The sequence below is a fragment of the Aethalodelphis obliquidens genome, unplaced genomic scaffold (genome assembly GCF_003676395.1).
Source record: "Aethalodelphis obliquidens isolate GAN/ISIS:26980383/991018 unplaced genomic scaffold, ASM367639v1 scaffold3, whole genome shotgun sequence".
Lineage (NCBI taxonomy): Eukaryota > Metazoa > Chordata > Mammalia > Artiodactyla > Delphinidae > Aethalodelphis > Aethalodelphis obliquidens.
Window position 1 is genome coordinate 2673679 of NW_020837947.1, and position 27292 is coordinate 2700970.

At 53.0% G+C, this 27292-nt stretch overlaps 1 protein-coding gene across 4 annotated transcripts in view; it reads left to right on the forward strand.

Moving 5' to 3' along the window:
- Window positions 1-27292, forward strand: part of RPS6KA2 (ribosomal protein S6 kinase A2) — a 298360-nt gene that overhangs the window by 216982 nt on the left and 54086 nt on the right. For 3 of the 4 annotated variants that reach the window (XM_027081432.1, XM_027081441.1, XM_027081423.1), the window contains 5 exons: window positions 12866-12946; window positions 15469-15548; window positions 18303-18409; window positions 21530-21567; window positions 23891-24033. In XM_027081432.1, the coding sequence (XP_026937233.1) occupies window positions 12866-12946; window positions 15469-15548; window positions 18303-18409; window positions 21530-21567; window positions 23891-24033 (449 nt within the window). Of the gene's footprint in view, window positions 1-1667; window positions 2005-12865; window positions 12947-15468; window positions 15549-18302; window positions 18410-21529; window positions 21568-23890; window positions 24034-27292 lie in introns of all 4 variants that reach the window. The other variant, XM_027081449.1, reaches the window with a different exon arrangement.

Genomic DNA, 27292 nt, shown 5'->3' on the forward strand with positions numbered 1-27292 from the left:
GCGGAGTGGCTGGGCCCGTGAGCCATGGCCGCTGAGCCTGCACGTCTGGAGCCTGTGCTCCGCAAAGGGAGAGGCCACACAGTGAGAGGCCCGCATACCGCAAAAAAAAAAAAAAAAAAAAAGGATTTAGAAGGTGAGCAAGACAATTCTTAAAGGATGGGTCAATATTTCTATAGAAAACAGCAATCAAGTTGACATTGTCAGCACAACCCATGAAAGAAAATACAAAAACTGCCCACTTTGGCCAGACTGGAGCCTACATCAGAATCACCTATGTGTGTTTGGGGAAAGTTGTTAAAAATAGATCCCAAGGCCCCACTTCGGGCCTACTGGATTGTAGTCTCTTGGGGCAGAGCCTAGAATTTGAGTTTTCTAACAAACTGTCCCAGTAATTCTTCTGTACACAAAAGTTTTGGGTTCTATGATACAGTTTTGGTTTTATAGTTTATTGTTGACACTGGAGTTTTAAATTCAACAACATAACTTAACCCGTGCTATTTATAGTGAACTTTTTTTATTGTAGCTATAATAATATTTCTAAAATTGTTTGTCGATTGATCGTGGCCAAATAGTCCAAGATCCTCATAATAATATAATTTTAAAGAATTGTTCGTTAAAAGATGTATAGGAAACAAAGCAGGTTTTGACTTTCTATCCCCAACTTTGAATAAAATAATCTCTTCACTAAACAGTAGTTCCATAGCAATAGAAAATCAAATTAAACGTATGTTAGTTCAAGGTCATCAGACTGTCTAAAAAAGTGAACGGCTTCTCTGGTACTGCCTCAGAAGTTAGATAGAGCTACCACGTGACGCAACTATTCTAGCCTAGGTATAATCAAGAGAAGCAAAAGCATACATCTACACAAAAACGTGTGCATGAATGTTCATAGCAGCACTAGCTAATTCACAGCAGCCAAAAAGTGGAAAAGCCCCAAATATCCATGAACTCATGGATAAAGTACGGTACGTCCACGCAGCGGAATATTATTTGGCAATAAAACGAAATGAAATATTGATGCGTGCCACAGCCTGGAGGAGCCTTGAAAACATTACGCTGGGTACAAAGAAGCCAAAGTCTCCCATACTGTGGGCTCCATTTATGTGAAAATCCAGAAGAGGGGAATCCAGAGACGGAAAGCAGCTGAGTGGCTGCCGGGGCCTGGGGCGTTAGGGAGATGGGGTGGCTTAGTGACTATGGGGTTTCTTTTGGGGGTGATGAAGGTGTTTTCTAACTGACTGTGGTGATGGTTGCACAGCTCTGAATGTTCCAGAAACTATCGAATTGTGCACGTTGGGTGGACTGAGTGGTACATGAATTATATCTCGGTAAAGCTGTTAGTTTTAAAATGAACAGCTGGTACGTAACATGGCCATTTGCTAAAACCCACTCTTTCATCCTCAAAGCATGGAGGTTTACTCTCTCAGACACAGAGCGGGCAGCTCCCTGTGGTTGAAGATGAGGCAGGTCGAAGCAGAAGCCATGTCAGCTCATCCTCTGACCAGATTGTTCCTGGTGAGATCCCCCGCTCATCTCACCTTCCATCAGCATATCTGATAACCTCACCAGCACGTGCTCAGTGCCCTTAAATTGTCCCCTTTCTCCTCAAGTTGTAACTGTTCCTTCTTTCCCATCAAATACCATCTCACCCTCTCCTGCCCCCAAAGGAGGAAGAGGGAGAAGTGGGAGAGAAATTGGAACCGTGGGGGAACTTGTGTGTTCACCCTGCTCTGGAGGCGTGAGAGAGAGCCAGCAGCTGGGCCGGCGCTGCCCTTGTTCAGCCCGTCCATCGGCCTCAGCCTTGACCTTAGCGCGTGTGCAAACACTCATCTCGGTGATCTCAGCTCCCACGGGAACGCAAGTCTCAACGGTTGTTTATGATCCGATCCAGTGTCCTTGAGAAAGTGCTCCTGATACAAGGTTACATGGATTAGGCGGGACATAAAGCTGTGTTACAGAACGACAGCGATGTTGTTAAGTGCACGCGTGCCTCCACGTGTACAGGTAGATGCCTGTGTGTGTGCGAATACTGAATATGTGTCATGCACGTAGGAAATACGCCAAAACGAAAGCACTCACAGGATTATTGGGAGCTTTTATTTTCTTCTCTGTTCTATATTTCAACCTTTTAACAAACATAGAACCTGTTTGACTTTGTATAATACAGTTTTTTGTGTAGCATTCCAGAACAATCCGCTTGACTGTGTAAAATCATTTTTACGTTGTGAGAACGAGCCACATAAGCGTAGAACTTAGAAGCGTGAAGTCAGAAGAATTTCCCACTTCCGAGCGCTCCTCTAAAAGCCAGCTTTTGAACCAAACGTTATTTTGTATCATCTACTATTTTAGCTTTTCAAAACGGTCCATCACTAAAGAACAGATTTTTTCCCCCAGACGTGCAATCGGAACTTATTTCCCTAAGAGAAGATATAGAAGATTTACAAAACAGTCCTTTGTGTGAGGTGGTGCTTGGACCCACGATAGGAGGACCAAGGACGTCCAGCCCGGAGGCCAGGTCTCTGAGCCACCGGGGGGGGCCTTCGGAGCTTTCTAGACCTTCTTTTCTCCTCCCTTGTGAAAGAAGCCAGTTGTTTAGATTTGTTTTGGCTCCAACACCTCTGCATTCTGTTAGCCTGAGAGATTCGAATATTCGTAAGCCATTCTCCATCCTCAAAGCATCACCAGTTTTCAGGCTCATTAGTGAATCAGAAGAACGGGTTAGAAAAGAAATGTGGGTGAGAGCGGCGCCCTCCAGGAGTGCAGACCAGGAACTTCGATAGTGAAATTATTTTGAAAAGGGGAAAACGGAGAGGGGGGCAGAGGACCCACGGCAATGACTGCAAACCTCCGGATGGTTTCTCAGAAACGTGATGGCTGTCCCGTGTACAGAAGGGAGCGTCGTCGTCATTTGGATTCCAAATAACTTGGCAAACGGATAATAGTCTCTGACAGCTCTGTTTCTCCTTTAAATGGGTTTGGAGGGGTCAGGGGCCTGCCCCCGCCTTTCTTTAAAGAGGTGGCACGCCATTTCTAAGGCAAGTGTCAACGGCGGAAGCAGCTGACAGTGTGACGAGCAGGCAGGCGAGAGCCACCCCCAGCCTGACCCGCAGCCCCCCTCGCGAGCATGGACGGCGCTGCTTGTGCCCCCGTCGCTTAAGGACCCTTTCAAAGTGTTCAGTGTCTCTGATTGACAAAATTCAACACTGAATTATCGCAGGTGACAGTTCTATGTAAGGAATTCCAAACGTCATGAATTCCAAAGGGTGACGCCCCACTTTGTGTTGTAGAGGAATTTGGTTTAAAAGACTGTCAGCGTGGAGCTTCCCTGGTGGCGCAGTGGTTGGGAGTCCGCCTGCCGATGCAGGGGACACAGGTTCGTGCCCCGGTCCGGGAGGATCCCACATGCCGCGGAGCGGCTGGGCCCGTGAGCCATGGCCGCTGGGCCTGCGCGTCCGGAGCCTGTGCTCCGCAATGGGAGAGGCCACAACGGTGAGAGGCCCGCGTACCGCAAAAAAAAAAAAACAAAAAAAAAAACCAAGCCTGATCTCCATCCCCTGTTTAGTGAGCTGGTAAGTGGGGACTGTCACCCACCTTAATAAGGGGGTTCCCAGCCTGGGCCACAAGCTGGAATGGCCTGCAGGACTTTCACAAAATGCTGGGGTCACTTCAGGTCAACTCCTCGAACCCCTGGTCTGGATGTGGTCTGGGCATGAGTATCCGGGTGTCTCTAGGGTATTGCCAGCAAGAGGACCCCGATGCAGTGGCTGGGAGCACACACACTGGACCCTGGGACCCCATCCGGCTTAGACCCCACTGGCTGTGTCACCTTGGGGAACCTCTCCTGGCCTCTGTTTCCTCCTGCTTAAATGAGGTGATGTCAGTAATAGTATCTACCTCACAGCATTGTTGATGTGAGGATTAGATCCGTCAGTGCACGCGAGGTGCTGCTGGCACAAGGTTCACCGTCAGCTGTATTCATTTCTGGTCGTTTTCTCCATGAAAACTGGCATTGGAGGTGTGTTAGGACTCTTCTGGTCTAGGTTTGGCTTAGGTCTGATTAAGGGGGGGGGGCAGGAGGGCGGCGAGGATGAGGGTTGAGCGTTAATTGCCATCTGGTTAGAAAGACTTACGTCTCTGTTCAGCCCTGGTTCCTCCCGCTACGTGAAGAGCCTGTGATCGTGTTAGTTACCAAGGATGCCTGGCACCTGCTGGGGACCACAGACATCACCCCAGGATGGCTCCTTGTGTAGAATTCTCGTTTCAGTGAGGATTGAAACACCGCTCTCTCTCTGTGGAGAGAGCTTCTATGTGAAATATGTCTTCGCAATGAAAACTTTCTGGTAGGACTTCATCTGTGTTCTCATGCCTAACTAATTTTTCAGCCGTTTTCCTTATAAGTCAACTTTCTAAGCCCAAAGGTAATACATGCTCCTTTCTTTGAAGGGAGGAAGTTGTGTCCTGTTGATTCTAAAGGAAGAAAATATTATTCTGGCAAAATCTCTTTGTTTAGTAAGGAACTAATAGACCGTTACGGTCACTTCACGGGTGTTTCTGGCCAGCTGTGTGGGGGTTACTGCCAGAGCCTGGCTGGGAGAGAAGACGCAGATGGTCCCGAATGGTGCTTTCTGAGCCTGTCGGATTGTCCTTTGGAGCCCAGTTTCTGTCGCTCCTCTATCCTTTCTTTAAGTAGAGCTCTGATTCCATCACTCGAATGTCAGCAGATACAGGAGGGAATGCGGGAGCGTGCGGGGTGACCGGGACAGAAGTGCATGGATTACGTTCACGCTGATTACAACGTTTTGAAATAGCCCCTGGTCAGAGTTAGCCTGGTTGGTTTCAAACCTCGGAATGTGGTTTCCAGCACCACTTTATTTCCTCTTCTCTTACACCAAGATGCTTTGTTTGAAAAACACTGACTTAGAAACTAAGCTTCAGTCGGTGCCTTAGTTTGAACAGCTGTTATTTCCATGCTGCTGCATTTATGTCGTTTGATTCACGTTGGATGATGACAGATTCCTGGAGGGGAGGTTTTAAGTGCCCTTATCCTCATTTTACAAATGAGGAAACTGAGTCACAATGCAGTGAAGCCGCACACTCAGAATCACATGATTTGGAGGTGGCGGGGTCTCTATCCCGTGTTCCTCCCCTCCCAGGAGGGGGGCACCTGGGACCAGCCGTGCCCCCCACCCCCAGGGCATCATTTCCTCATCAGAAATCCTCATCCAGCTGTCCCTGGGATATTTACTATTCAGGGGAACTGTTTTCCCAGTAGATGATCTAAGACAAAAAGTAACATGTAAACATCATCCTTAAGTAATAGCTCTCCGGTTTGTTGTAATACACCGGCGGTGTGCCTTGGCGTCCTTTATATGTTCATTTCTACCAGAATTGCATTTCTTACATTGTAGAGAAAAAGTAGGAAATAGATTTTTTTTTCACTACTTGCATCTTTAATGCCTGTAAATATGAAAGCATAATGGGCTGAAGATATACCCACAGAAGGATTCTCTGGTAAAGAAGTTAGTTAAGTAACCATGTCAGTCTTGGGGGGATTTTTTTGCGGTACGCGGGCCTCTCACTGTTGTGGCCTCTCCCATTGCGGAGCACAGGCTCCGGACACACAGGCTCAGCGGCCATGGCTCACGGGCCCAGCCGCTCCGCGGTATGTGGGATCCTCCCGGACCGGGGCACGAACCCGAGTCCCCTGCATCAGCAGGCGGACTCTCAACCACTGCGCCACCAGGGAAGCCCCAGTCTTGGTTTAAATAATCTAGTGTAGCAACACATCTTGGGGAATTGTGCCTGATATGATCATCAGTGTGGCTAACGTTTTAATTTTCATCATTCATGGTTTTCTTCCTTTTTTCTCTGAAGTGATGAGCAGTACAAAGTTTTGGTCACCAAATGTTTAGCAACACAACTTCCCACGGGAGGCCCCTCTTTGCTATGAATTAGACCTTTGAAGGTTCAAAGATATTGTGTGAAGGTGGATTTTTATTCCGCATCCAGGAGACCGCTTGGGATATAACTGCAGACCTGGCAGGTTTTTGTGGACAGAGGCAGGAGGCAGTAAGCATGGTCACTCAGCCGGGCAGAGCCTGAGTTCTTCACCAGCCTGGTGTCCGGCTCCAGTTAAAAGGCTCAGGCCTCCCCGTGACCGCGGCCGCCTGCAGATGCACGGCTGCGTGCAGCGCGTGGGATCCCGCGCCCCGCGGTCCCTGAGGGATGTCGCAGCCCCGTCCACAGCGACCCCGGGCTTTTCTAAGGTGTACCTCCTACCTGGCCATCTCTCATCTTCACCGTGACCGATAGGACTTGGTTTTATCTTACGCTTCATTTTCTTTTCAAATACAGTCTCTATATAGTAGAATATAATGTAATGTAACGTAATGTAACATGATATGACATGATATATAATGTAGCGTAAAAGTAATGTGTATTGATGGAGGTCATTTAAAAACAGGCAAATACAGGCAATGATGTCCAACTCTAACGAGAGGATTTTGGTCCCAGCCTCGCTGCAGGTGGAGCTGTCCTAAGTAAATCCCTCCTCCAAAGTAGGTTAATTATTCTTACCAGGGGTTCTTCTGCAGCTTGCAGTTGCCACGCACTTCAAGATCAGTTTCATGAGCATTTCCCGACTGGCTCTAGGAGATCGTATGGACCATTTTTCTGAGAGTCGTGGTGACTCGCAGAGGGTGGGGATGCAGGAACTCCCAGGGGGCCTCAAGGCTCAAATCCGCTCAGGGCGCCAAGCCGTCGGCTGGCCGGCAAAAGGCACCTGCGTGCATTGTGGTTTGTCACTTGCCAGAGACTTCAAAGGGCTACAGATATTGAGACCTTTAGTTAGGGCACAGGGGGCATTAGCCAACCTTTTAACTCCACAAGTCCAGAACAGGCCACGTGGTTGAGGAAAGAAAATCAACAGGGTAGCATGTCCTGCACCTTCAGTTCCACAGGAGCACCTGGGAGCAGGTGCCCCTGAAGTTGTCTGATGGAGAGGGGGGGGGGGAAGCCTTGGGGACGGGGGCTTGGTCTGGAAAATGGGGGGGGGGGGGTTTCCAGAAAGCAGCTCTGGTTTTGTGTTGTGTGTCACGTCCAGCAGGGTAATCCCACAGTGGGCTTCATCCTCTACTTTCCTGGGAAGGAAACTGTGCCCTTCAGGTAGGACGAAGTTACAGGCGCTCCCGCCTTCATGTCAGCCCCAGGGGCAGCCCCGAGCCCGGAAGGCTGAAGGACGCGGGAAGGTCACAGCCGGCACCCGGAGCTGCAGGTTTCCGTACAGAGCAAAGCAACCATGGAAAGCACGTCACTCTAATCGTTCGCATCGTGGGTCAGCCACAAGTACAGGGTTGATGTGAAGTATAACAGATGTTAATTTATCACCGATGTCTACGGTTTATTAGTGAATCTCAGAATAGTCTAGGACATCTGGGTTTTTCCATCTATACGGTCAAGCCCCGCTCGATTCCAGACTCATGTGTCTCATGCCAGAGAGTAAAGATCCCGGGGAGGCAGTGGCCTGGCCCCAGACCCTGCGCCGGTCCAGAACACCCAGCGGCAGGTTACTGGGGACGTTTCGCCTCAGGCTGGCGTGTCTCACCATTTCTGTAACTCGTTGGCACGGCAGCAATGGAAGGATGTAGGAAGCATCTCTCTGGGCTTTTTTTTTTTTTATGCATCTGAGTCTTGGGACTCAAAACCCCTTGGAATCCTTAGCCTCCAGAGGCAGCTTGAAGTGCTCAGCGTCAGAAATGAAGCACTTGCTCTCACGTCGGTTTTCTTTCTTGGTGGAGGGACCGCTCTGCAGCTGCCCGTCAGATGGCTGAGGCACCGTTCAGGGCCTTTCCCTCCATCCCTGGTGGCCCGAGTGACTGCCACCACCCAGAGCGGGCGGTGGTGAGGTCGGGTGCCGGTTCAGCCCGGCAAAGCGAGAACTCGCAGGCCCGGAGATGCCCAGTCACCTTTGCAGAGCTGGCCTCACGCCTGCTGTTCCACATCTGAAGGGCATTGCCTGTGTGACAGCGGTCCTTCCGCATCGTGTTAGCTTGGCCCCGGTCACTTCCCCCGTGGGCCATCTGCAGTGATAAAATCCTGCCCCTGCATGAACACAGCCTTTCCCTTTTCCTGCCACCTTGGACCCAGTGTGCTTGTGTTTCAGCAGTTTATGCGCCGGGGGTCAGTCTTACCAAACATGGTTGTGAAAGCATCTTCCCCAAGCCGATGTGTCTTATCTGTGCTCCATTAGGTTCACTGTTGGGGCTGGAGTCTTGGTTTCTCCTCTGTTACTTTAGACAGAATAAGAGTGTTTAGATAGTGTGTGCATGTAGGCTCCTGGCCCTTTTTCTGTTTGTTTCAGATAATCTCTGAATTTTTTGTCCGCCTTTTAATTTTATGGCCTTTTGGATGGGAAATCTGTTTGGTAACTCAGTCTATCACTCTCTCCTGTGTTATTTCTTCCATTGCTTTTATTTAAAAAAAAGATTCCCACCCAGACATCAGATGAGTGTTCATCTTTGTTACCATTTTTACAGCTTGTTTTCTTTAACACTTACCTCTTTAATCGATCTTGGATTTATTGTTGTGTAAAATGTAGGGGAGAAATATATATTTATTTTACCCCTATAACCGGACAGCCCCTTGGAAATTTGAATGTAAGCATCTCTTTCTAATTTTGTCACCAGGTTTATTATGGCCTTTGCTTTCCATTACAAATACTATCTTCAGGTATGTAAGTAACACTAAGCAGTGTTCCTCATTCCAAAGAGGTCTGAACTCAATGATAATAACATCAATCCCATTTAGAGGATTTTTAGATTTTCTTAACCAAAGTCAAAGAGTGAGCTTTGCAAGGAGATGGCAAGACGGGGGTAGGAACACTGTGTTCCGGTCCTCTGCCACCTGCTTCACCAGATCACGTCATGGGGGTGGGAGTGGGCCAGGGCTTCTCCCCAGAGGAGGACGTGCCTGGGGGTGGCAGTACATGGGGGTGACAGAAGACTGTCTCCCACCGGCTCCGCTCCCTGAGGCAAAGGACGCAGGAGGCTGAGATGCGTCGGATGAGGTCCCCACCGTGAGGAGCCCATGGGTCCGCACAGCAGCTGCTCAGAGAGGCGCCTTGTCAGCCAGGGTTGGGAGGGGCGGCCCCAGGCCCCCTGTCACTGACGCATCCCCCCTTCCTTCCTGTGACCCTGTCCCACCCAAGGTCTCCTTCTCAGCCTGCGCACGTGCTTGGAGAGACGTCTTTCGGATCCCACCGCTTACGTGGGATCCCTTTCTCCCTTCAGGGTCTTTAGCTGGCGTCCTCTGCGTCTTTTATTGAATGAATGGGTTTCAGCTCTTGCTTCTGTTGACTCTCCTGAAACCCTTTCTCTGCTGTCTCCCTGGCAGAGCCACTGGAACCTGTAACTCGAGATAGACAGGAAATGGAGAGATTCCTTGTGCCGTCTGCCTGGGAATTGTCTGCTTCTGCCCCCTTTGTGCATTCTCCTAAGTGGCGGCCGTGCTGGGGTGTCCACGGCAAGAACGACCAAGGGAGGAGCTTGTGTTGGGAACGTGTCCTGATGGAGCCGCACGGATGCTGCCATAAAACCTTCTCTCTGTAGCTGCAGTCATGTTCAATAACAGACCGTCTTATTTTTACCTGTACCAGAAACTACTTTTTTAAAGAATGAGTAGATGAAATGTGTTTTAATTAAGAAGCATATCAAAACTTCTTAAAACCACACCAAAAAAAGCCACCCAGAGACACCGACCTCTCCTCGGGTCTTGCCCAGCGACCCCGTCACACACCCGGTGTCTCGCCTCCCTCCAGAGGGGTGGACGCGGCCATGGCTGCGTCCCCAGCGGAGGAGCTGCTGCCCTCCCAGGGCCCCTGAAGGTGGCGCCCATGGAGACTTCCCCGGGCCCCCGGCCCCCACTCCCCCGGGCACACAGCCCTCGGGAGGCTCCTCTGCTTCCCTCTTCACACTGTGGCCCCCAGACTCCCACTTGCTGGGGCAGCTCTGCGTCCTGTGTGCCGGCGCTCGGCCCTTCCAGCGTCTCAGGGCGATTCAGGGCCACTGCGGTCATAGGGGTCTGTATCGGACCGGGCACAGCCAAGCATCAGAGCAGAGAGAAAGATGAGGGACGAGCCCTTGCCTCTTATCACGCAGTGAAGCCGACTCCACGTACTAGGCAGCAAAGTGACCCCAGCGCAGGCGTGGCCTGGGCTGTGGGACCAGCACCGTCGTGCTCACACGCTACCCGTTGGTCTCGCCGTGACCCCGTGAGGCAGGTACCATCGCCACCCCAGGTTACAGACGAGGAAGCTGAACGGAGCCACCCGTGCGCTGGGAGAGACGGGGCCCGGCTGTGTGTGCTCCAGGCCGCGGGCCCCCCGGGAAGGCGAGCGGCCAGGGCGCCAAAGCAGAGGTGGACCCCAGGGATCCTGAGCTCCTGAGTGTGAGAGAGGAAACCGGTCGTGGAGCAAAACGCAGGAGACTGTCCTGGGGCCCAGGGACAGGAAGGACTTCTGTTCTCTTTAATTGTGGTCAAATATGCATAATAGGATATCCATCATTTTAAGCGTCTGTAAGTGGTGTTAGTAAATACATTTGCAGCATTGTGTAACTATCACCGCTGTCTCTACCCCAGACGTACTCATCATCCCAAGCAGAAGCTCTGTCCCCATTAAACAATTCCCCACTTCCCTCCTCCAGTCCCTGGCACCTACCCTTCTGCTTTCTGTCTCTATGAATTTGACTTCTCCAGGGACCTCGTATAAGTAGAATTATATGGTATTCGTCCTTTTCTGTCTGGCTTACTGTGCGTGGTGTAGTGTTTCTAAGGTTTAGCCCTGCGGTAGTGCGTGTCAGGATTTTATTTTTAGGGCTGAGTGATAGTTCATGGCATGGACAAACTCCCTTTTGCTTACTCAGGCGTCCATCAGTGGACCCTTGGGTTGCTGCCGTATTTTTGCTGTTGTGAATAATACTGCTGTAAATGTGGGTGTCCAGTATCTGTTGGAATTCCTGTTTTCAGTTCTTTGGGGAATGGAATTGCTGGGTCATATGGTATTTCTGTGTTTTCTACAGTGGCTGCACCATTTTACATTCCCACCAACTTCACATCCTCACTCACGCTTGTTATTTTCCATTTTTTGTGGGGGTTTTTTTTTCTTATTATTATAGCCATCCTTTGGGAAGGACTTTTTTTTTTTTTTTTTTTTTTTTTTTGCAGTACACGGGTCTCTCACTGTTGTGGCCTCTCCCGTTGCGGAGCACAGGCTCCAGACGCACAGGCTCAGCGACCATGGCTCACGGGCCCAGCCGCTCCGCGGCATGTGGGACCTTCCCGGACTGGGGCACGAACCCGTGTCCCCTGCATCGGCAGGCGGACTCTCAACCACTGCGCCACCAGGGAAGCCCATGGGAAGGACTTTTTAAATAAAACTTTAAAAGTACATAAGACCAAAGTATAACAACTTAAATACCTGGTCCATACGGTGATATTCATCATGCTTGTCACGCTTAGAAATATTTGAGGAAAGGTTCTGCCTTCACACACGCGGGGCCGTAGGACGTCACTTGGGCATTGCCCTGGGTGTACCAATTTGCTTGTGGAATCTTGGAGTTGTTCTTATTCTCAAGTGGTGATTTTGTTTGTTTTTTTGTTTATTTTTTCCTCAAAACGAATCCCATCTGCATTCCCAGATGGCTAAACTTTAGGCAATGTCAGCACTGAAAAGAATAATATTGTAATTGGTTATAACACACTCAGTTTTTTAAAAATTCCATAATCCATAGTTATCCTCAGGAAGAGGAAGAGAAGGGATTTTCCTCTTGATTTCTAGTCCCATCAGAAATGAGAACATTGCCATTTTGTAACCCTAAATGACTCAAGCATCCTTGATCCGTATAAGCAAGGATCATGTACGTAAGCTAACGCATGAAGGATTGTAAGGGAACCCACAGGTCATTCCCTACCAAAATATCACCCCTCACGTTACTTGTTACTTACAAGGGGATGTACGCATCTTTGCAGTGAGAGGCTGGTGACTTGCCACCTTGACCCAATGGAATGTAGCATCACTGAGCAAGGGTAACGCGGCACCCCTCCCCCCATCTGCTGCACCTTGAGGCCTGCAGCATCACCCGGGAGGTATTTTTGCCAAAAATGTTTAGCCTCAACCTTATAAAGCCTCCAGACCTAACCTCGGTTTATAATAAATATAGGAGTTAGAGCAACCAGTAAAGAAACAATCAGACACACGTAGGAACAACCTACAAGAAAACTGACCTGGACTTAACCAAAAAGCCCACAAAAAGCACAGGGGAAAAAAAAGATGCCGGACCATTGTATTCTAGAAGCAAAAGGAATAAGGAAGTGTAACAACCAGATCTAACGTGGGAACCTTGACCGAATCCGAGGTTGGAAAAAATAACAGCTATAAGTGACATGGCAGGGCGGGCAGGATTGGAATATGGATCAGATATTAGATGATGTTGTGGAAAGATGGTGAATGTTCAGGGCGACAGTCGCGTTAGGGTTATGTAAGAGATTACCCTGTTCTTAGGGAATGCTGCGTGTAAAGGCACCTTGGCGTTGAACGTCACAGTGTCGACAAGTTATTGTCAGATTTGTGGCTAAAATGTGTGCATGTGTGCGGACAGAGAGGGAGCTAGAGAGGGGGAGAGAAAATGTACCGAAACGCAAGCCGCTGTTGAATCTAGGTGGGGGACTGAGGGGTGGTCATTCAACCTACTCTTTCAACTTTTGTATATGTTTGAAAAGTTGGTAACAAAAGTCGGGGGAAATTATTTATATCTGATGTCTTGTGTTTCACATCCTGCCTTTGAAAGCCTTCGATTTTTCTGTCTTGCAGTTCGGGACCGAGTCAGATCGAAGATGGAGAGAGACATTTTGGCAGAAGTGAATCACCCTTTCATCGTAAAGCTTCATTACGGTAAAGGGAGGAAAAACAATTCCCTACTGTTGAGAGGAGCACCTAGACCAACCCTCCCCCAAATCAGAGGAAATCGGCGTAGATTCCTTGTCTCAGCCTCCGGCCCTGTCTGGGGTGCAGCTCTCTCCCCCCCGGGTTCCTGAGCCTCAGATTCTCCTTCTCTGGGGGAGGAAGATGCCCTCTTTTCATCTCGAAAAACCGAATCTGAGGGAGCGAGAGGTTACCCTTAATTAAATCATCATCATGGAGAAAGTGGTTTTAAAAAGAGGTCTGGACCTAGGTGGGGTGAATCTATGACATATTTTTGTGTTGTTTCAGAGTAGAGTGCCTGTGACCCCATAGTTTCTTTAGACCAGAGTGGTAACATCTCCTGCACTTTAAGTAAAGGCGATATTTTAGGCATTTGAGAGACGGTAGCGCTTTGAGCCTCAGAACGGCCCTGCAAGGTAGGCTATCGTTTCCAGTTTTCAGAAGAGAAAACTGAGACTCAGACGGAATCATTCCGATTTCTGAGGCCACGCATCTGCGACGCCACACAAGGCTTCTTCATTTGCTCTCTGCCTTTTTCTCTCCTCGGAGAAGCAGTAAGTGAAACCTTCAAGTTAAAAATAATGAGGTGGTGGCGCCAGTCATGGCAGATGGTGGCGCCAGTCATGGCAGGTGGTGGCGCCAGTCATGGCAGGACCGCACCGCAGCTTTGTGCCCTAACCGAGTAATTAGTGTGGGCGAAGCGCTGGGCAGAACAAGGGCAAATCCCGTACCTGGTTGGCACAGGGGCTCGGGGGCGGGCGGAGTTGTAGGAGACTGTCCGTGACTTTTACCGACGTCGGGAGTGAAGGCATGAACACACGCAAAGCCAGGAGGACAGGGCTCTTTGCTCGTGAACTTCTGAGATTCCTAGGACGACAGTTTAGAAAGTCCTGTTTGGAAAGCACATGGCCTCTCCTTTCAGAAATAATAAGAGCCAACATGGATGTGACCTTGCGGGCAGCCGCGTGGTGACCGGATCCCTCGGGCCACGGGCAGGTGCCCTTAGATCCCAACGGTGGCGGCAGGCTGACCCCCCTTTATCACACGGCCGCCTCAGTGCTGCTGATTCGCTGGTGTCAGATCCGATCCAGGTGTCGTTTCGGTTGGTTTCCCAGGTGTTTTTCTGAAGACGTTGAGAACTGGGATCTTGCAGAGATTTGTAAAGGCATCCTCCACGTTACCTCTGTGATTGATCAAAAGATACTTGTCGGGCTTCCCTGGTGGCGTAGTGGTTGAGAGTCTGCCTGCCGATGCAGGGGACGCGGGTTCGTGCCCCGGTCTGGGAAGATCCCACGTGCCACAGAGCGGCTGGGCCCGTGAGCCATGGCCGCTGAGCCTGCGCGTCCGGAGCCTGTGCTCCGTCCGCGACGGGAGAGGCCACAACAGTGAGAGGCCCGCGTACCAAGAAAAAAAAAAAAAAAAAGATACCTGTCCTCTATCTGCTCGTCAAGCCCTAGGACAGAGCACTCATCCACGCTGCAGTTTACACAGTTCTGACAAAGGGATTTCTAGTTATAGGCTTTATGTTTCTAAAACCCCAACATTTATAATGCTTCTGGCATTGACTTTTAGAAAATGAAAAGTTCCCAAGTGTGTGGGGATGTCAGCACCCCTTCCAGCCATGCTTCCTTTGTGTGTAGAACAGATGCCACGTGCCAGGCCAGCGGGAAAGTTGAACTGACCATCCAGTAGCCACGGTGGTTAGTTTCTCTTGAGCCTCTCGCGCATGCACCGTCCCCCCCTTTGACCAAGGCGTGCCCTTGCTAGTGGCGGGCGGGGGCTGAACCGTGAACTCCATGCCCATAACTGTGGCCCTCAGGGACCAAACTGAGAGCACACGAGCGCTGCTGCCACCAGGTACAGGTAGCTGGGCCGACCCATCCCCAGCGCAGCCGTAAAAGAAGGAGCAGATGGTGGATATCCTTGAGCCCTGAGTTGTACCGAACACAACTCCATAGGAAGGGGAGGGGACTCGTCCCAAACGCTCACTACGATCGCCCTGCTCCTTACCAGACACCTGCCAGCAAAGCCAAGTCTCTAAGAAGACACGGTTATGCCCAAAGCCCTGCGTCAGTAGTGGTGATGAGAGCAAGTGGAACCTACACATACTCTTCTCCATGTGTCTTTCAGTCCCTTTGTGATTAAAAAAAAGGCAGGAAGAGGAGAGAGGGAGGGAAGGAGGGAAGGAAGGAGGCGGGGAAGGGGTGGGGAAGGGGTGGGGAGAGGAGGAGAAATAACCTCCAGACCATGAGTAAAGTGAGAGACAGAACTCATCACCGTCCACTCCCTTCTCCAAGTCCTGCCCTCTCCGCTGTGCGGTCTCCAGCCCGGCCCCAGTCCTGTTTCTGAAATGACCCAGGGTTACAGGCTACACAGTATTGTTTGAGCCAACGAGAGACGGGCTTTTTGCACTCAGAGCCTGGACCCAGGGGAATGATGTCCACCGCAGGGGACCGTGACGCCGAAATGCTCTCAACTCTCTCCTTCCGCAGCCTTCCAGACGGAGGGAAAACTCTATCTGATTCTGGACTTCCTGCGCGGAGGAGACCTCTTCACCAGGCTCTCCAAAGAGGTACATGGAGTGCAGGCTGTGGGTTTCTGCCTAGAATTCGAGGGACAGGAGAGCAGGGGGCGGCGTGTGTGTGTGTACGTGCGTGTGTGTGTGGTGTGTGTGCAAGGGAATGTGTGAACATGCGTGTACATGCACGCATGTGTGTGTGGTGGGTGGCGTGTGTGTGGTGTGTGTGTGTGTGTACGTATTTGGTGTGAGGGTATATGGTGTGTGGTGTGTGCGCGTGTTTTAAAGATGTCTCACGAGTCACACAGAGAAGAAATCTGTTGTTCTCGAAAGATCTTAAGAAAACGGACTCTTCCCAAGACCCCCGTGGAGCTCTAGAACCTTCCCTGTGTAGAGCAGATGGAAACTTGATTTATGTTACGTAGGGAAGACTTTATTTCACAACGTTTCACTTTCCACTGTAGGAAGACGCTATTAACACGCTGACCACACATCCTGGGAGGGCCGTCGGGAGTGTCTAATTAGGGCTTCACCCGTGAGCGCTCCATGCCCCCCAGGGCTTGTCCTTGACCCCCACTGCCTGACTTAGGAGCTTTCCGGGATGTCTTGCAGCGCAACGTGAAAGCTCTCTGCCCCCTGCGCACCCTGCTCGAGGCAGTGATAATGCCAGGCTTTTAATCCTGTTGATTCTGTGCAGTTTCCTTTATACAGAAGAGCATGATGAAGGTGACAGCGTGTTGACACGATGCACAAAACAGGTTCCCGGCCCTTCTGACGCAACTTCACCCGGCACCGGGGTTCTTACTGGGCTGTAACAGGGGGTTCGGGCTGGCCTCCCCCTTTCCTCACTGCCCACTTTTACAGCAGGAGATCCCTCCATCCTGTGTGAAACTCCGAAGTGCTGTCAGTCAAGGTGAAGCGGCAGTGGGCTCCCCGAGACCTCGGGCTGCTCTCCCTCTGTTTCCTGACGGTCCCTCGGGCAATGGCACAATGGATGTATTGGGCTCTTGGCGATACAGGTTGAAAGCACGGGCTGGAGGATCCAGATCCAAGTTCTCCAAAGCCCTTTGGGTCAGGTCTCTGGTCCCTTAACCTGCCTCCCAGCAGAGCTCACGTTTCCAAAGACGGCGAATCACTGACCTCGGCCAGTGTCTCATCTGATGCCTAGTGATTCGCTCCCTTCCCACCCCGGCCGAAGGAAGTCAGGCCACTAGGGGTTGGTCTGTCCAGCATCCAGGGTGACACACCCTGTTGTTGGGCTTCTTGACCAAAAAGGCAACACGCAGGGTACCCATAGGACCCTTTATTTCAGAGTAGAAGTGAAGTTGTCCAGCCTGGGCTCAAGAGGGTCCCAGTTCACAGAAACACAGGAAATGAATGATACCCTAACCCTAACCCTATGAAAAAAAGTACTTCCCTTCCATCCTCTTCACCGAGTCCACTAGACAACATCCTTGTGTGTGTCAGTCTCCGTACTGACTGCCTTCAAGAGCTCACATCCATGGGTGTTTCATTCCCATAGAGAAACCCTTTGTCATTTGCACTTGGAGGCCACGCAGATCTGTGCCCTAAGAGCGGCCAAGGAGAGTCATACGGCCGCCCCTGAGCACTGAGCTGTAGATGTGCCTGTGTGGTTATGGACAGAGATGGAGAAAGTCGGGCCAAAGAGAATTCGACAGCCAGCAGGATCTCCTACGGGGAAATCCTTCTCACAGGGAAGCGCACTGAGTATGCTAACCAATGTAGAAAAGAAATACCCAAGCAGGAAAGGTGCCGGCCGAGTGTGGAAGGCAGAACAGGAGATTCCAGAGGCCAGAGGGGCAACGAGGGTTGGTGGTACCCAAATGTCACCCAGGACTTGGGGTGCACGTCCTCCCCACTGGGAGGCATCCCTTTTGTGAAATGGATGTGCTCCGCTGTCATTAGCCTGATGTAGTCACTGTTCAATTCCCCAAATTGCCCTTATCCTGAGCTTTCCAGGCAACCTTCTGATCATGTATTGATTTTTCACACGTCTGCCTTCAGAGAGAATTCAGTCATGACACGGGTTTCTAGTCTCTGTGACATTCATTTCTCATGGTGCGGGTAAAGAATGGTTTCTGATACCATCTGGCTTGCCGGTAAGGTGACTACCAAATTACATGCGGTTCTCACAACCGCAGGGACAGGGAAACAGTAGGAGACAATGACCTTGAGGTGTGCTGGGCGCCATGGCCTCGTGTGTGTTTTAGCTAGACCAGTGTCCCCCTCCCAGCAGCCTCTCCGGCAAGGGGCGCCCACCGATGCTCCATGGGCGGGTTGTATTTGGTGGGATTCGTCCCGCTTTGGGGAGACGGCAGTCCCTAGTTTGCATAAACCCAAGAGGGGGGAAGAGGTGAACTTGAAGGGAGGAGGGATGAAATTTGAGACATATTTTCAGTAAATCCTTCAGGCCTGTTTGTAATCAGACCTTCACAGTGTGGTTTAGTTTTTTGTATTAAAGTGTTACATTAGAAGCACACATATTAAAACATAAACCCAGAAATACACTCCAGAGCTGCATGGTTTGTGGGGCAGGAAAGGTCGGGGGAGGAAACTCTGCCCGGGGCTCCACCCACAAGGCCCAGCGGCTGTGTGAGGAGCGCCCCCTCCCCTTCACCGGTCCTAAAACTTTGCTGAGAACTCATGTTTCCACTGTAGGAGTCGGAAGAGCCTTGTCTGGGGGCCGCGGTCTGCAGAGCGGAGCGGAGTCTTCGTGGGGCTGAGTGCCTCTGTCTTTAAAGCCAGCAGCCACAGAGCAGGCTGAAGTCTTGTTCTCTCTCCTGCCAGGTGATGTTCACGGAGGAGGATGTCAAGTTCTACCTGGCTGAGCTGGCCTTGGCTCTAGACCACCTGCACAGCCTGGGCATCATCTACAGAGACCTGAAGCCAGAAAAGTGAGTGAGGACAAGGCAGGGCAGGGCCCTCTTGCTGCCCACGTCGCCTTGTCCCTGTACTTAACTCCCCAGGGAGGGCATAGCCTGGGGACGTTCCGGTGCTAGCGCCCCACAGGCAGGGATTCCACCTGCCCGCCCCTGGAAAGGTGCCCAGACATAGGTGTGGCTTGTGCTGGTTTGTGTGGGATGGTCCCAGCCCATTCTCACCTGACCCTCGTAACACCCTCCAAGGGAGGCAGGGCCGGGCCTGCATCCCTGTGGTCCAGGGGAGGCTGGGCAGGTAGAGGAGGCTGGGCAGGTGGAGAGGCTGGGCAGGTAGAGGAGGCTGGGCAGGTGGAGAGGCTGGGCAGGTAGAGGAGGCTGGGCAGGTAGAGGAGGCTGGGCAGGTAGGCAGCCCACCATTCCTCCTCCCACAGCCCCTGCCCTCCCTCCTTCGGTGGGACCCATCCTGCACTGGGAATGTCTCACACGCCACCCCCTCACTAGTGTGTGTCTTCTGTGCCGGTCTCTTCCCCATCTCCACCTCCACCTTGGAAAGCCCTTTCAGCTGTCTTGACAGGCCCATTTCTAGGTGACGAGTCAGATGAGCCTTTCTGAGTTTTTCTAAAAGACAGTGGCACCGGATTCCCAGCCCAAATTCCAATAAGATTTGTGTATCTTTGGCAATGATCATCTGTAATACTATTTCTAGGATATTTTGCTAATCCAGTCTAAATCTTTTTTTAAAGTCCCTCCAGATAATAATGTTCTTACTTCAGGTTTTTTTCCTGCTGTTTTCTGTGTAGAGCTGCACAAACTAGGAGGACCCACTTGAAAAGGAAGGATCTAGCGGATGCTGTTTTAAGTTCATTTGGTTGACCTGACAGTGGTCCCTGCAGCGAAGTTGATGATTTTCTCCCTCTGGCCTGTGACGTGGTTGATAACGGCCCCCTGTCCCCCTATAGACTGAGGTCCATGCCTGTCCCTGGATATGTGGGGCCTGGTGGGACCCCAAGGCTTGGAGCACAAGGCAGCCCAGGCCCTGAGGGCACAGGAAGTAGATCCCAGCCCTTGTTCCTGGTCCCTTCTTCACCTGCAGGGAACTGAGAGAAATGCAAACTCTGCTCTGAGAAGTGGCAGTCGTTTAAGGGAAACGCCTGGGTTTGCCTAGAGACCAGGAACCTTGTGTATGTCCCTGATGCAAAGCGTATTTGCCTGTGACCAGAGGGAAGTGCTCCCCACGCACGGCATCAGCTTAACCACCAGCTGGGTACAGCCTCACTGGCTGCACGTGTAAATGATGTTTAAATAACGGTGAAAGGCTCTCTCCTGAGTATCCCCGTAAGAGCCGTGTCCTGCAAACTCAGCCTCGCCTTCGGAAAACAGGCGCTGAGGCCGCTGTCACAGCCAGCTCTGCTGACCTGCTCCCCTCCGTTGTGAGCTCTGCCCCATGAAGGCAGCACCCCGATTCTCCCTCTAGTTAAAGGTCAAAGGGATCTTTATAGCTAAAAATAGTAATATGGAATTGCAGGATTGAAGAGAAAGGATTTTGTTTCCATTAGAATTAGTAGGGAGTTAATCATGAAAGTTGCTCACTTCTGGGCAAAGATTAAGTATAACTGAAAAGCAAAGATAAGAACATTCGCTTCTTTCATTGTAAATTGTCATCTTAATTATACACTGTGATTTTTCCTTCCCATTTCCATAAAACAGTAGGTATGATTTTTATTCCCATGGCAGCTTTTTAAAATTGTGGTAAGACAAACATGACATAAAATTTACCACCTTGACTATTTTCAAGTGCACAGTTCAGTCGTGTTAAGAGCATTCACACCATCTGTGCGATCGTCTCCACCATCCATCTTCCAGACTTCTTTCATCCTGCAAAACTGACACCCTGTCCCCATGAAACACTAACTCCCCCCCGCCCTCCCCCTGCCCCGGCACCCTCCCTTCTGTCTTCTGTCTCTGTGGATCTGACTGCTCTGGGGGCCACACGTAAGTGGCAAAATGGATGCCCTGTCCCCATGATACCCCACCGCCCTCCCCCAGCCCCGGCACCCTCCCTTCTGTTTTCTGTCTCTGTGGATCTCGCTGCTCCGGGGACCGCACATAAGGGGGGGGGTCACACAGTATTTGTCCTTTTGTGGCTGGCTTATTGCCCTCGGCGTGGTGTCCTCGAGGTCCATCCATGTGGTAGCCTGTGTCAGAACTTCCTTCCTTTCCCACATGTGTTTAACGTACCACATATTAATCCTCACAGCCCACGTCCTGGTCTCTTTAGATCCGGGCTGGTGCCTCCCAGGAGCTGGTGGAACAGAGTTTAATTACAGCAAAGAAAGAAACAGGGCAAGCCAGGAGCCCCGGGGGCCTGTGGGCCGATGGGCTGGAGAAGGGCCTCGTGGAAGGCTCGCCTGCGTCCATCCCCTCAGACGTTCCCTCCACCCTCCCGTGGGCGTCAGCCTCGCCGTACTGCAGAGAGCTGGGAGGAACAGGACAGCGCTCCCCGTGGGGCATCCGGACGTCAGATGCCGGCATACTGAGAGCTTGGTCCAGGGCACCAGGAGGGACCCCGTGGGACCGGCTCCCACAACATGGCTCCCGGGGGCTGAGGCCTGAGGTGTCACAGACTCCCCCGGGGGTCGCGGTGGTTCCCAGGGCCAGGCGGGGCTCGTGGAGGGGTCTGGCCAGAAGAGCAGGCTCTAGCCGTCGAGGGCCCGCCTGGGTTCAGGAAGTCCCCTCTGAGCAGCTCTGCGTCTGCACAAGCCAGGGCACTTGCGGACGCTCTCAGGCCCATTCATGCAGGACAGACAGCCTGGGGGGTCCCCAGACCTTCCCCTGGGCTTGAGAGGGTCTCACACCTGCAGTCCCCAGTGTGAGCCTGCTGACCCAGGCACAAGAACATGGGGGTGCCCTTTGCCCCCCACACACTGTGGATGTGCCTGTGCTCCTGACCCAGCAGAAGCTGCCGACTAGGAAGCAGTGGTCTAAAGGCCACATCTGCGAACAGCAGGTGACCTGCCGCCCCCCAGCCAGCGTGCAGAGTGCTGCCCAAGGGCCTGGGCGGCTCCCCTGGGGTCTCCGTGCCCTTCCGTGTGTCTCGTCTCTTTTAAAGCATCTGTTTCCCCCCCTTTCTTTCAGCATCCTCCTGGACGAAGAGGGACATATTAAGATCACAGGTTTGTAAAATTCCACCCGCCACCGAGCGGTGACGTCACCCCGGCGCCCCTGGTACCTGGGGGCCGACCCAGAGCTCAAGCCCTCTCTCTCGTCACACCAGCGTGTGCACACAGGGCTGCCTTCCCCGTGGCCGTGGCTTAGTTCTGTTGGTGTGTGTCTTCCCGGGGACGCTCACGCTTCCCAGGTCGGCCCTCCTTCCTTCTCTCCCTCTGACTTAAGACCCTTCTAGCGCCTTCCTGCTGACGCTCAGCGTCACTGGATGTTTCGTTCAAGAATCTCATCTTAGCATGTCTGCGGGGCCGATCTCCCCACTGAAACCTCAAACCCGTCCCACTGCCGTCGGTTCAGCCAGAACGAGCACCGCCCCCCCTTGTTCCGTGACACCCGCTTGTGCTAGTTTCCTCTTGCTGTGTCACAATTACCAACCTCGGTGGCTCAAAACAGCATCAGCTCATCATCTTAACAGCCCTGGCGGCCACAAGTCCAAAACAGGTCTCACAGGGCTAAGATCAAAAGGGGTGCGCTCCTTTGTGGAGGCCCCAGGGGAGGATGGTCCTGTCGCCTCTCCGGCTGCCCACTTCCCTGGGCTCACGGCCCCATCCTTCTCCTTCAGAGCCAGGGGGCAGCACCCCAGTCTCTCTCTGACTCTGGCCTCTGCCCCCAAGTCCACGTAAGGACCTTGTACTTACTGTGCGTCATCCTGGCGCCCCAGGATAACCTCCCTTCTCGAGATACAGCAGGGCCCCCTCTGCCAGGTAAGGTGACCTATTCATAGCTTCCAGGGTTGGGGTGTGGACGTCTCTGGGAGCCATTCCGCTGGCCCCCCGCTGGCCGGGTCCTGGCCTGGTCTCCACTCACACCCGCTCCCCGTGTCCACCAGCGGGCTGTCCCTGCGCAAATGCTCCCCCCTCGCCTCCAGTGGCAGCTGTCTCTGCTTAGGCGGGACACCTGCTCTACCCCTGTTCTGTCTTCAGAGCCTCCTGTCCTCTGCTTCTCAGCCCCACGCCATGTGGTCTCCCTGCTGCCTGTTCCCTTCTCTGGGCTGGTTCACCCCGTTCTTGATGGACCCCCAGTCCCAGCAGAGTGCACAGAGCAATTGACAGTTACTGCTCATTAATGTCAGACAATGAGACTTCTTAAATTTCTCATGAATTACACACAAGAGCACGGCACTCACCTGACAGACCCTTAGACGGCGACCTCCTGCCAGGGGCTGCACAGGTCCAAGGGCGTCCGCAGTGTCTGCTGGTGGGACCTGCCCCCTGCAATGAGTCCAGTTTGACCTGCTGGGGCCTTCTGTGCCTTCCCACGTGTAGAACAGCAGAAGAAGTTAACCCTTAACAAGCTGAGAAAGTAAACCTGACTTGACTTCTACCACTGGTTAAGGCGGTTCAGAAGTGCCCGCGTGGCACTTTGTGGAGACTGAAGGTTCTGCTGGTACCTGACCGGTTTTCTCTGCTGAGTGAGGAGCTGCACGTGTATTATATAGATCTCACGTGTACGGAGGTAGCTGGAATAAGTATGAGCTACCACGTGAAATTTATGTGTCGTATTACAGAGGTTTGGCTTCCTGTGTTTAGTCATTGTGGTCAAACAAGCCCCGAGACCCTGATGTGCTGAGTGCGTCACCTCGGCAGGGAGGGAGCAGCCCCACGTGGGTGCTGGGGACTCTCACCTAGCCGTGAGCTCGCTTGGTCCTCACGCGGCCCCAGGAAGAAGGGATGTCAACCTTAAACTCACAGACGGCGAACGTGGAGGGCTCTGGAATCTTAGAACCAGCGTGTTCACTGCGTCCTTCATCCACTGGGTGCAGTAGCGCGGGCACTGGAGGATGACGGCCTTGGCGGAAGGTTTTGTGGACAAGGTCCAGGGGAGGATACCCCATGGCAAATGCTCTGAAGCCCTGCCCACCTTGTCTGCCTTCCCCTTCGTGCCTCACCAGCCGGGGACCTCCTTCCCGAGTGGCCTCCTGCTCGTAACCCCTTTCCCGCCCTTTCCTTCAGAACAAGCGCCGTCTTCCTGCCCTTCCTTCGGAGTAGCCCTGCAGGCGTCTCCGCTGGGGCCGCTGACGTCCAGGGTGTCCTGCTAAAAACAGGCTCCCGGGGAATTGGTGTCAGGCGTCAGGAATGCAGTTTCTAGGCGCCCTCGGGAGCACTCCTGAATGTGTGGGTCCCTATAGAAGCTGACCGGGAGGTGTCGGGTTTGGTTCAGCTTCTGTGGGCAGCCTGGCCCCAAGAGGACAGCGGTGGGAGGTGGGCCGGCGGGCAGCAGGGCTCCAGGTGCCGCCCGGAGACTGAGCACTGTGTGCTCTTTCTCTTTTAGACTTCGGGCTGAGTAAGGAGGCCATCGACCACGACAAGAGAGCCTATTCGTTCTGCGGGACGATCGAGTACATGGCGCCCGAGGTGGTGAACCGGCGGGGCCACACGCAGAGCGCAGACTGGTGGTCCTTTGGCGTGCTCATGGTATGGTGGGCTCGTGATATGGCTTGCTCATGGTATGGTATGGTGTGCTCGTGGTATGGTGTGGCGTGCTCGTGGTACGGCGTGCTCGTGGCATGGTGTGCTCACGGTATGGTATGCTTGGGATATGATGTGCTCTTGGTAATATGTGCTCGTGGCTTAATGTGCTTGCGGCGTGGCATCTGCGGTCCCCAAGGTGCCCGTGTGGCTGTCCCCTGAGCGCCCGCCCACTCCTGGGGTTCAGAGGTCCAGGAGTGACCCGAGGAAAACAGTGCCCGTTGTGTGACTCAGGACAAGGGGGGGCACCAATTCCTGACCCTAGCATTTCCTGGCAGCCTCCTCTCTGTCCCCCCTCCAGACTCCCACCATCAGGAAACAGAGCTGGGATTCAAGTTAGGATGCAAATGTGTTAAGAGTCAAACTTTTATCCTTAACGCTCTTACGGGTTTAGCAGGAGGATTTGAAGGGATGCAGCTATCTCCAGATTAAACATATTTTTCTTATTTCAAACACAGAATCCCTCCACTTAGTCATCAAAATCACCATGAACCAAAATACACGTAGAGTGAAGCATTTTTACATCTGCATCTAGAAACTTGGATTTTCTTTGGGTCACGTGTTCGCAGACAGAGCGTGCAGCAAACGCCAGGGCGGTCTGTAGTCACAACAGAAGCGGGCTTGGCTGCCGTCCCCCCGCCTCACGCAGTCCTTCCTCTCCTCCCTTCCCCCTCCCCCCACCCATCCCCCGCAGCCGGCCCGCCGGGCCCTCGGCGTGGGCCAGACTTCCGAGGCTGTGAGTCTCACACTGACTGGATGGGAGGAGCATCGTGGCATTCCCGGCTTGTCAGCCCCCTCCTTGTGCATTCCACAAATGAGGAAACTGAGGCGCGTCGCTCGGCCAGCACTGGCAGAGCCTCCTTCCCACACGCGTGCCTCTCGCCCCGGGACCTCTGGGCTGGGTCCTGCTCACGGTGCAGGGCATCAGCTGGGTACCCCTAGGCTGGTACCCAGGAGGCCACGCTCAGTCTCGGTTCTGGTCCCCAGCCCCGTGGGCTCGGAAGCGCTGGCTGTGTCGGATTTGTCGGCGTGGACGGCTGACCCTTGTCTGTGGGGGGCAGACACGTCAAACCAGCTCGGGAGGCCGTTCCCACGGCTCTGGCCGGGATGCCAGCTCACGGGCGTACAGTAGGTGACGTCACACCACGCGGGGCAGTGCCCCCGTCTCCAGGGTCAGTGCGTTCTCCCCCCGTCAGCCACCTACGAGGGAAGTCAGGCTGTAATGAGAAGACTGCTCCCAAGACAGAATCACAACAAATTAAGCACATTAATACAGGCAAGCGATGGGCCCAAGCTCGCGACCTGACAAGGGCTCCGTGAGCGTCAGCTGCCAGGGCGCTGGTGGCGCTTGCCGTGTTCGTGGTTATACAGACCTTGAATAGCCTCTGCTGGGGTGCAGTCCGTCTCCACGCCAGAAGCCACGGGGACGTCCCGCTCTGCTTACCTTCCCACCGATCACCTCTCTTTAGATATGTTGGGGAGACCGTCAGGGTAGCCTCTTCCTCTGCAGGGTAACTTTGCATCCTCAGCTCTGCTCCTGTCCACGTGGGTGCTTCCCCGTTACCCTGTCTGGAGGGTGTGTAGTGGGGGGCGGGCACGGGGGCCTTGGCACCCTCGCTGCGGATTTTACTGGAAGTTTGATGTTGTCTTCCCGACACCGGCTCCCAGGTCCGAGGTTACAGCTCTGCATCTTCAGGAGTGATTCCAATTCTTAAGTCCGCATCCGCCTGAGAAGCACGTTCCTCTGGAGGGTGGGGTGGGCTCCCAGAGGGAGACCACAGGCTTCATCCTGTCCCTGGATCCCAGGGATACTCGCGAAGCCCTTAAAGGTGTAGGCTGGGGGCTTCCCTGGTGGCGCAGTGGTTGGGAGTCCGCCTGCCGATGCAGGGGACACGGGTTCGTGCCCCGGTCCGGGAAGATCCCACGTGTCGCGGAGGGGCTGGGCCCGTGAGCCATGGCCGCTGAGCCTGTGCTCCGCAACAGGAGAGGCCACAGCGGTAAGAGGCCCACGTACCACAAAAAAAAAAAAAAAAAAAAAGATGTAGGCTGGGCTCACGAGTGACCGTACAGCGGTTCTCCAGGGAACTCTTGCCCGATGCTCTGAAGTCACAGAATGCCACGTGTGTCTCTGTGGAAACGATATTTAAAAGAGCAGGAGGCCGGCCCGAGCCTGGAGAGGACTGTCTTACCGGCCAGCACAGCAGAGAAAACTGCAGCTAAAACCACACACACATCAAAGCCACCTGGAGTTAGTTTTGTGAGGTTTCTGGGGGAGAGGGGAGTGGGACTATGCCATCCCCCTCGTCTGTTTCTAGATATATTAATAAAATCTGTCCCATAAATATAAAATATGCCTTTCATACTTTTTTCTGGTCAAAATCATTGCATGTTAAAGAAATAAATGGAGAGGCTGAAAGGAAATAAAAGGGGCAGTGAGGACATAAAAAGAAAGATGGAAAGAAAAACAACTGAGAGAGAAGAGAAGTCAAAGCGAAGGAGAGGCTTCCCTGGTGGCACAGTGGTTGAGAGTCCGCCTGCCGATGCAGGGGACACGGGTTCGTGCCCCGGTCCGGGAGGGTCCCACATGCCGCAGAGCGGCTGGGCCCGTGAGCCATGGCCGCTGAGCCTGCGCGTCCGGAGCCTGTGCTCCCCAACGAGAGAGACCACAGCAGTGACAGGCCCGCGTACCGCAAAAAACAAACCAAAAAAAGGTAGCGAAGGAGGAGGGACAAGAAAGGGAGGAGGAAAGTGACCTGCTCTGAGCTGATGCCCCCAGTCAGGCTTCTTCCCACTTGTTTCCTCCACGTCTTCCCCAGGCTCCCCACACTCACTTCTGGAACCTCCTCTGGTTCCCCAGCTGTCGATGGCTGGTGCTTTGCCGTGACGCTCTTACGGGCCCTGTCATCTTGTGTTGGGAACACGCGTCTCCGTGAGGGTCTCCCGGGCACAGGGCATGACCTTCACGCATCCCTAGCTCAGGTGGCGGTGCCCGTGCCCAGGAAGCTCTGTGCCCCGAGGGTCCACAGGCAGTGAGAGCAGAGTGGGCCTGGGCTCCCCGGGCCCCTGCGCCTCCTGCCCCCATGAGACGGGAAATGCCCCTGGACTTTGGAGAAGGCGACCGGAGAGGTTGGCCCCTCGCCTCTTCCAGGAGAGGCCCAGCCTCTGCTGTCTGCCATGGTCCACGTGCCAGGAACGGTCCCGCCGC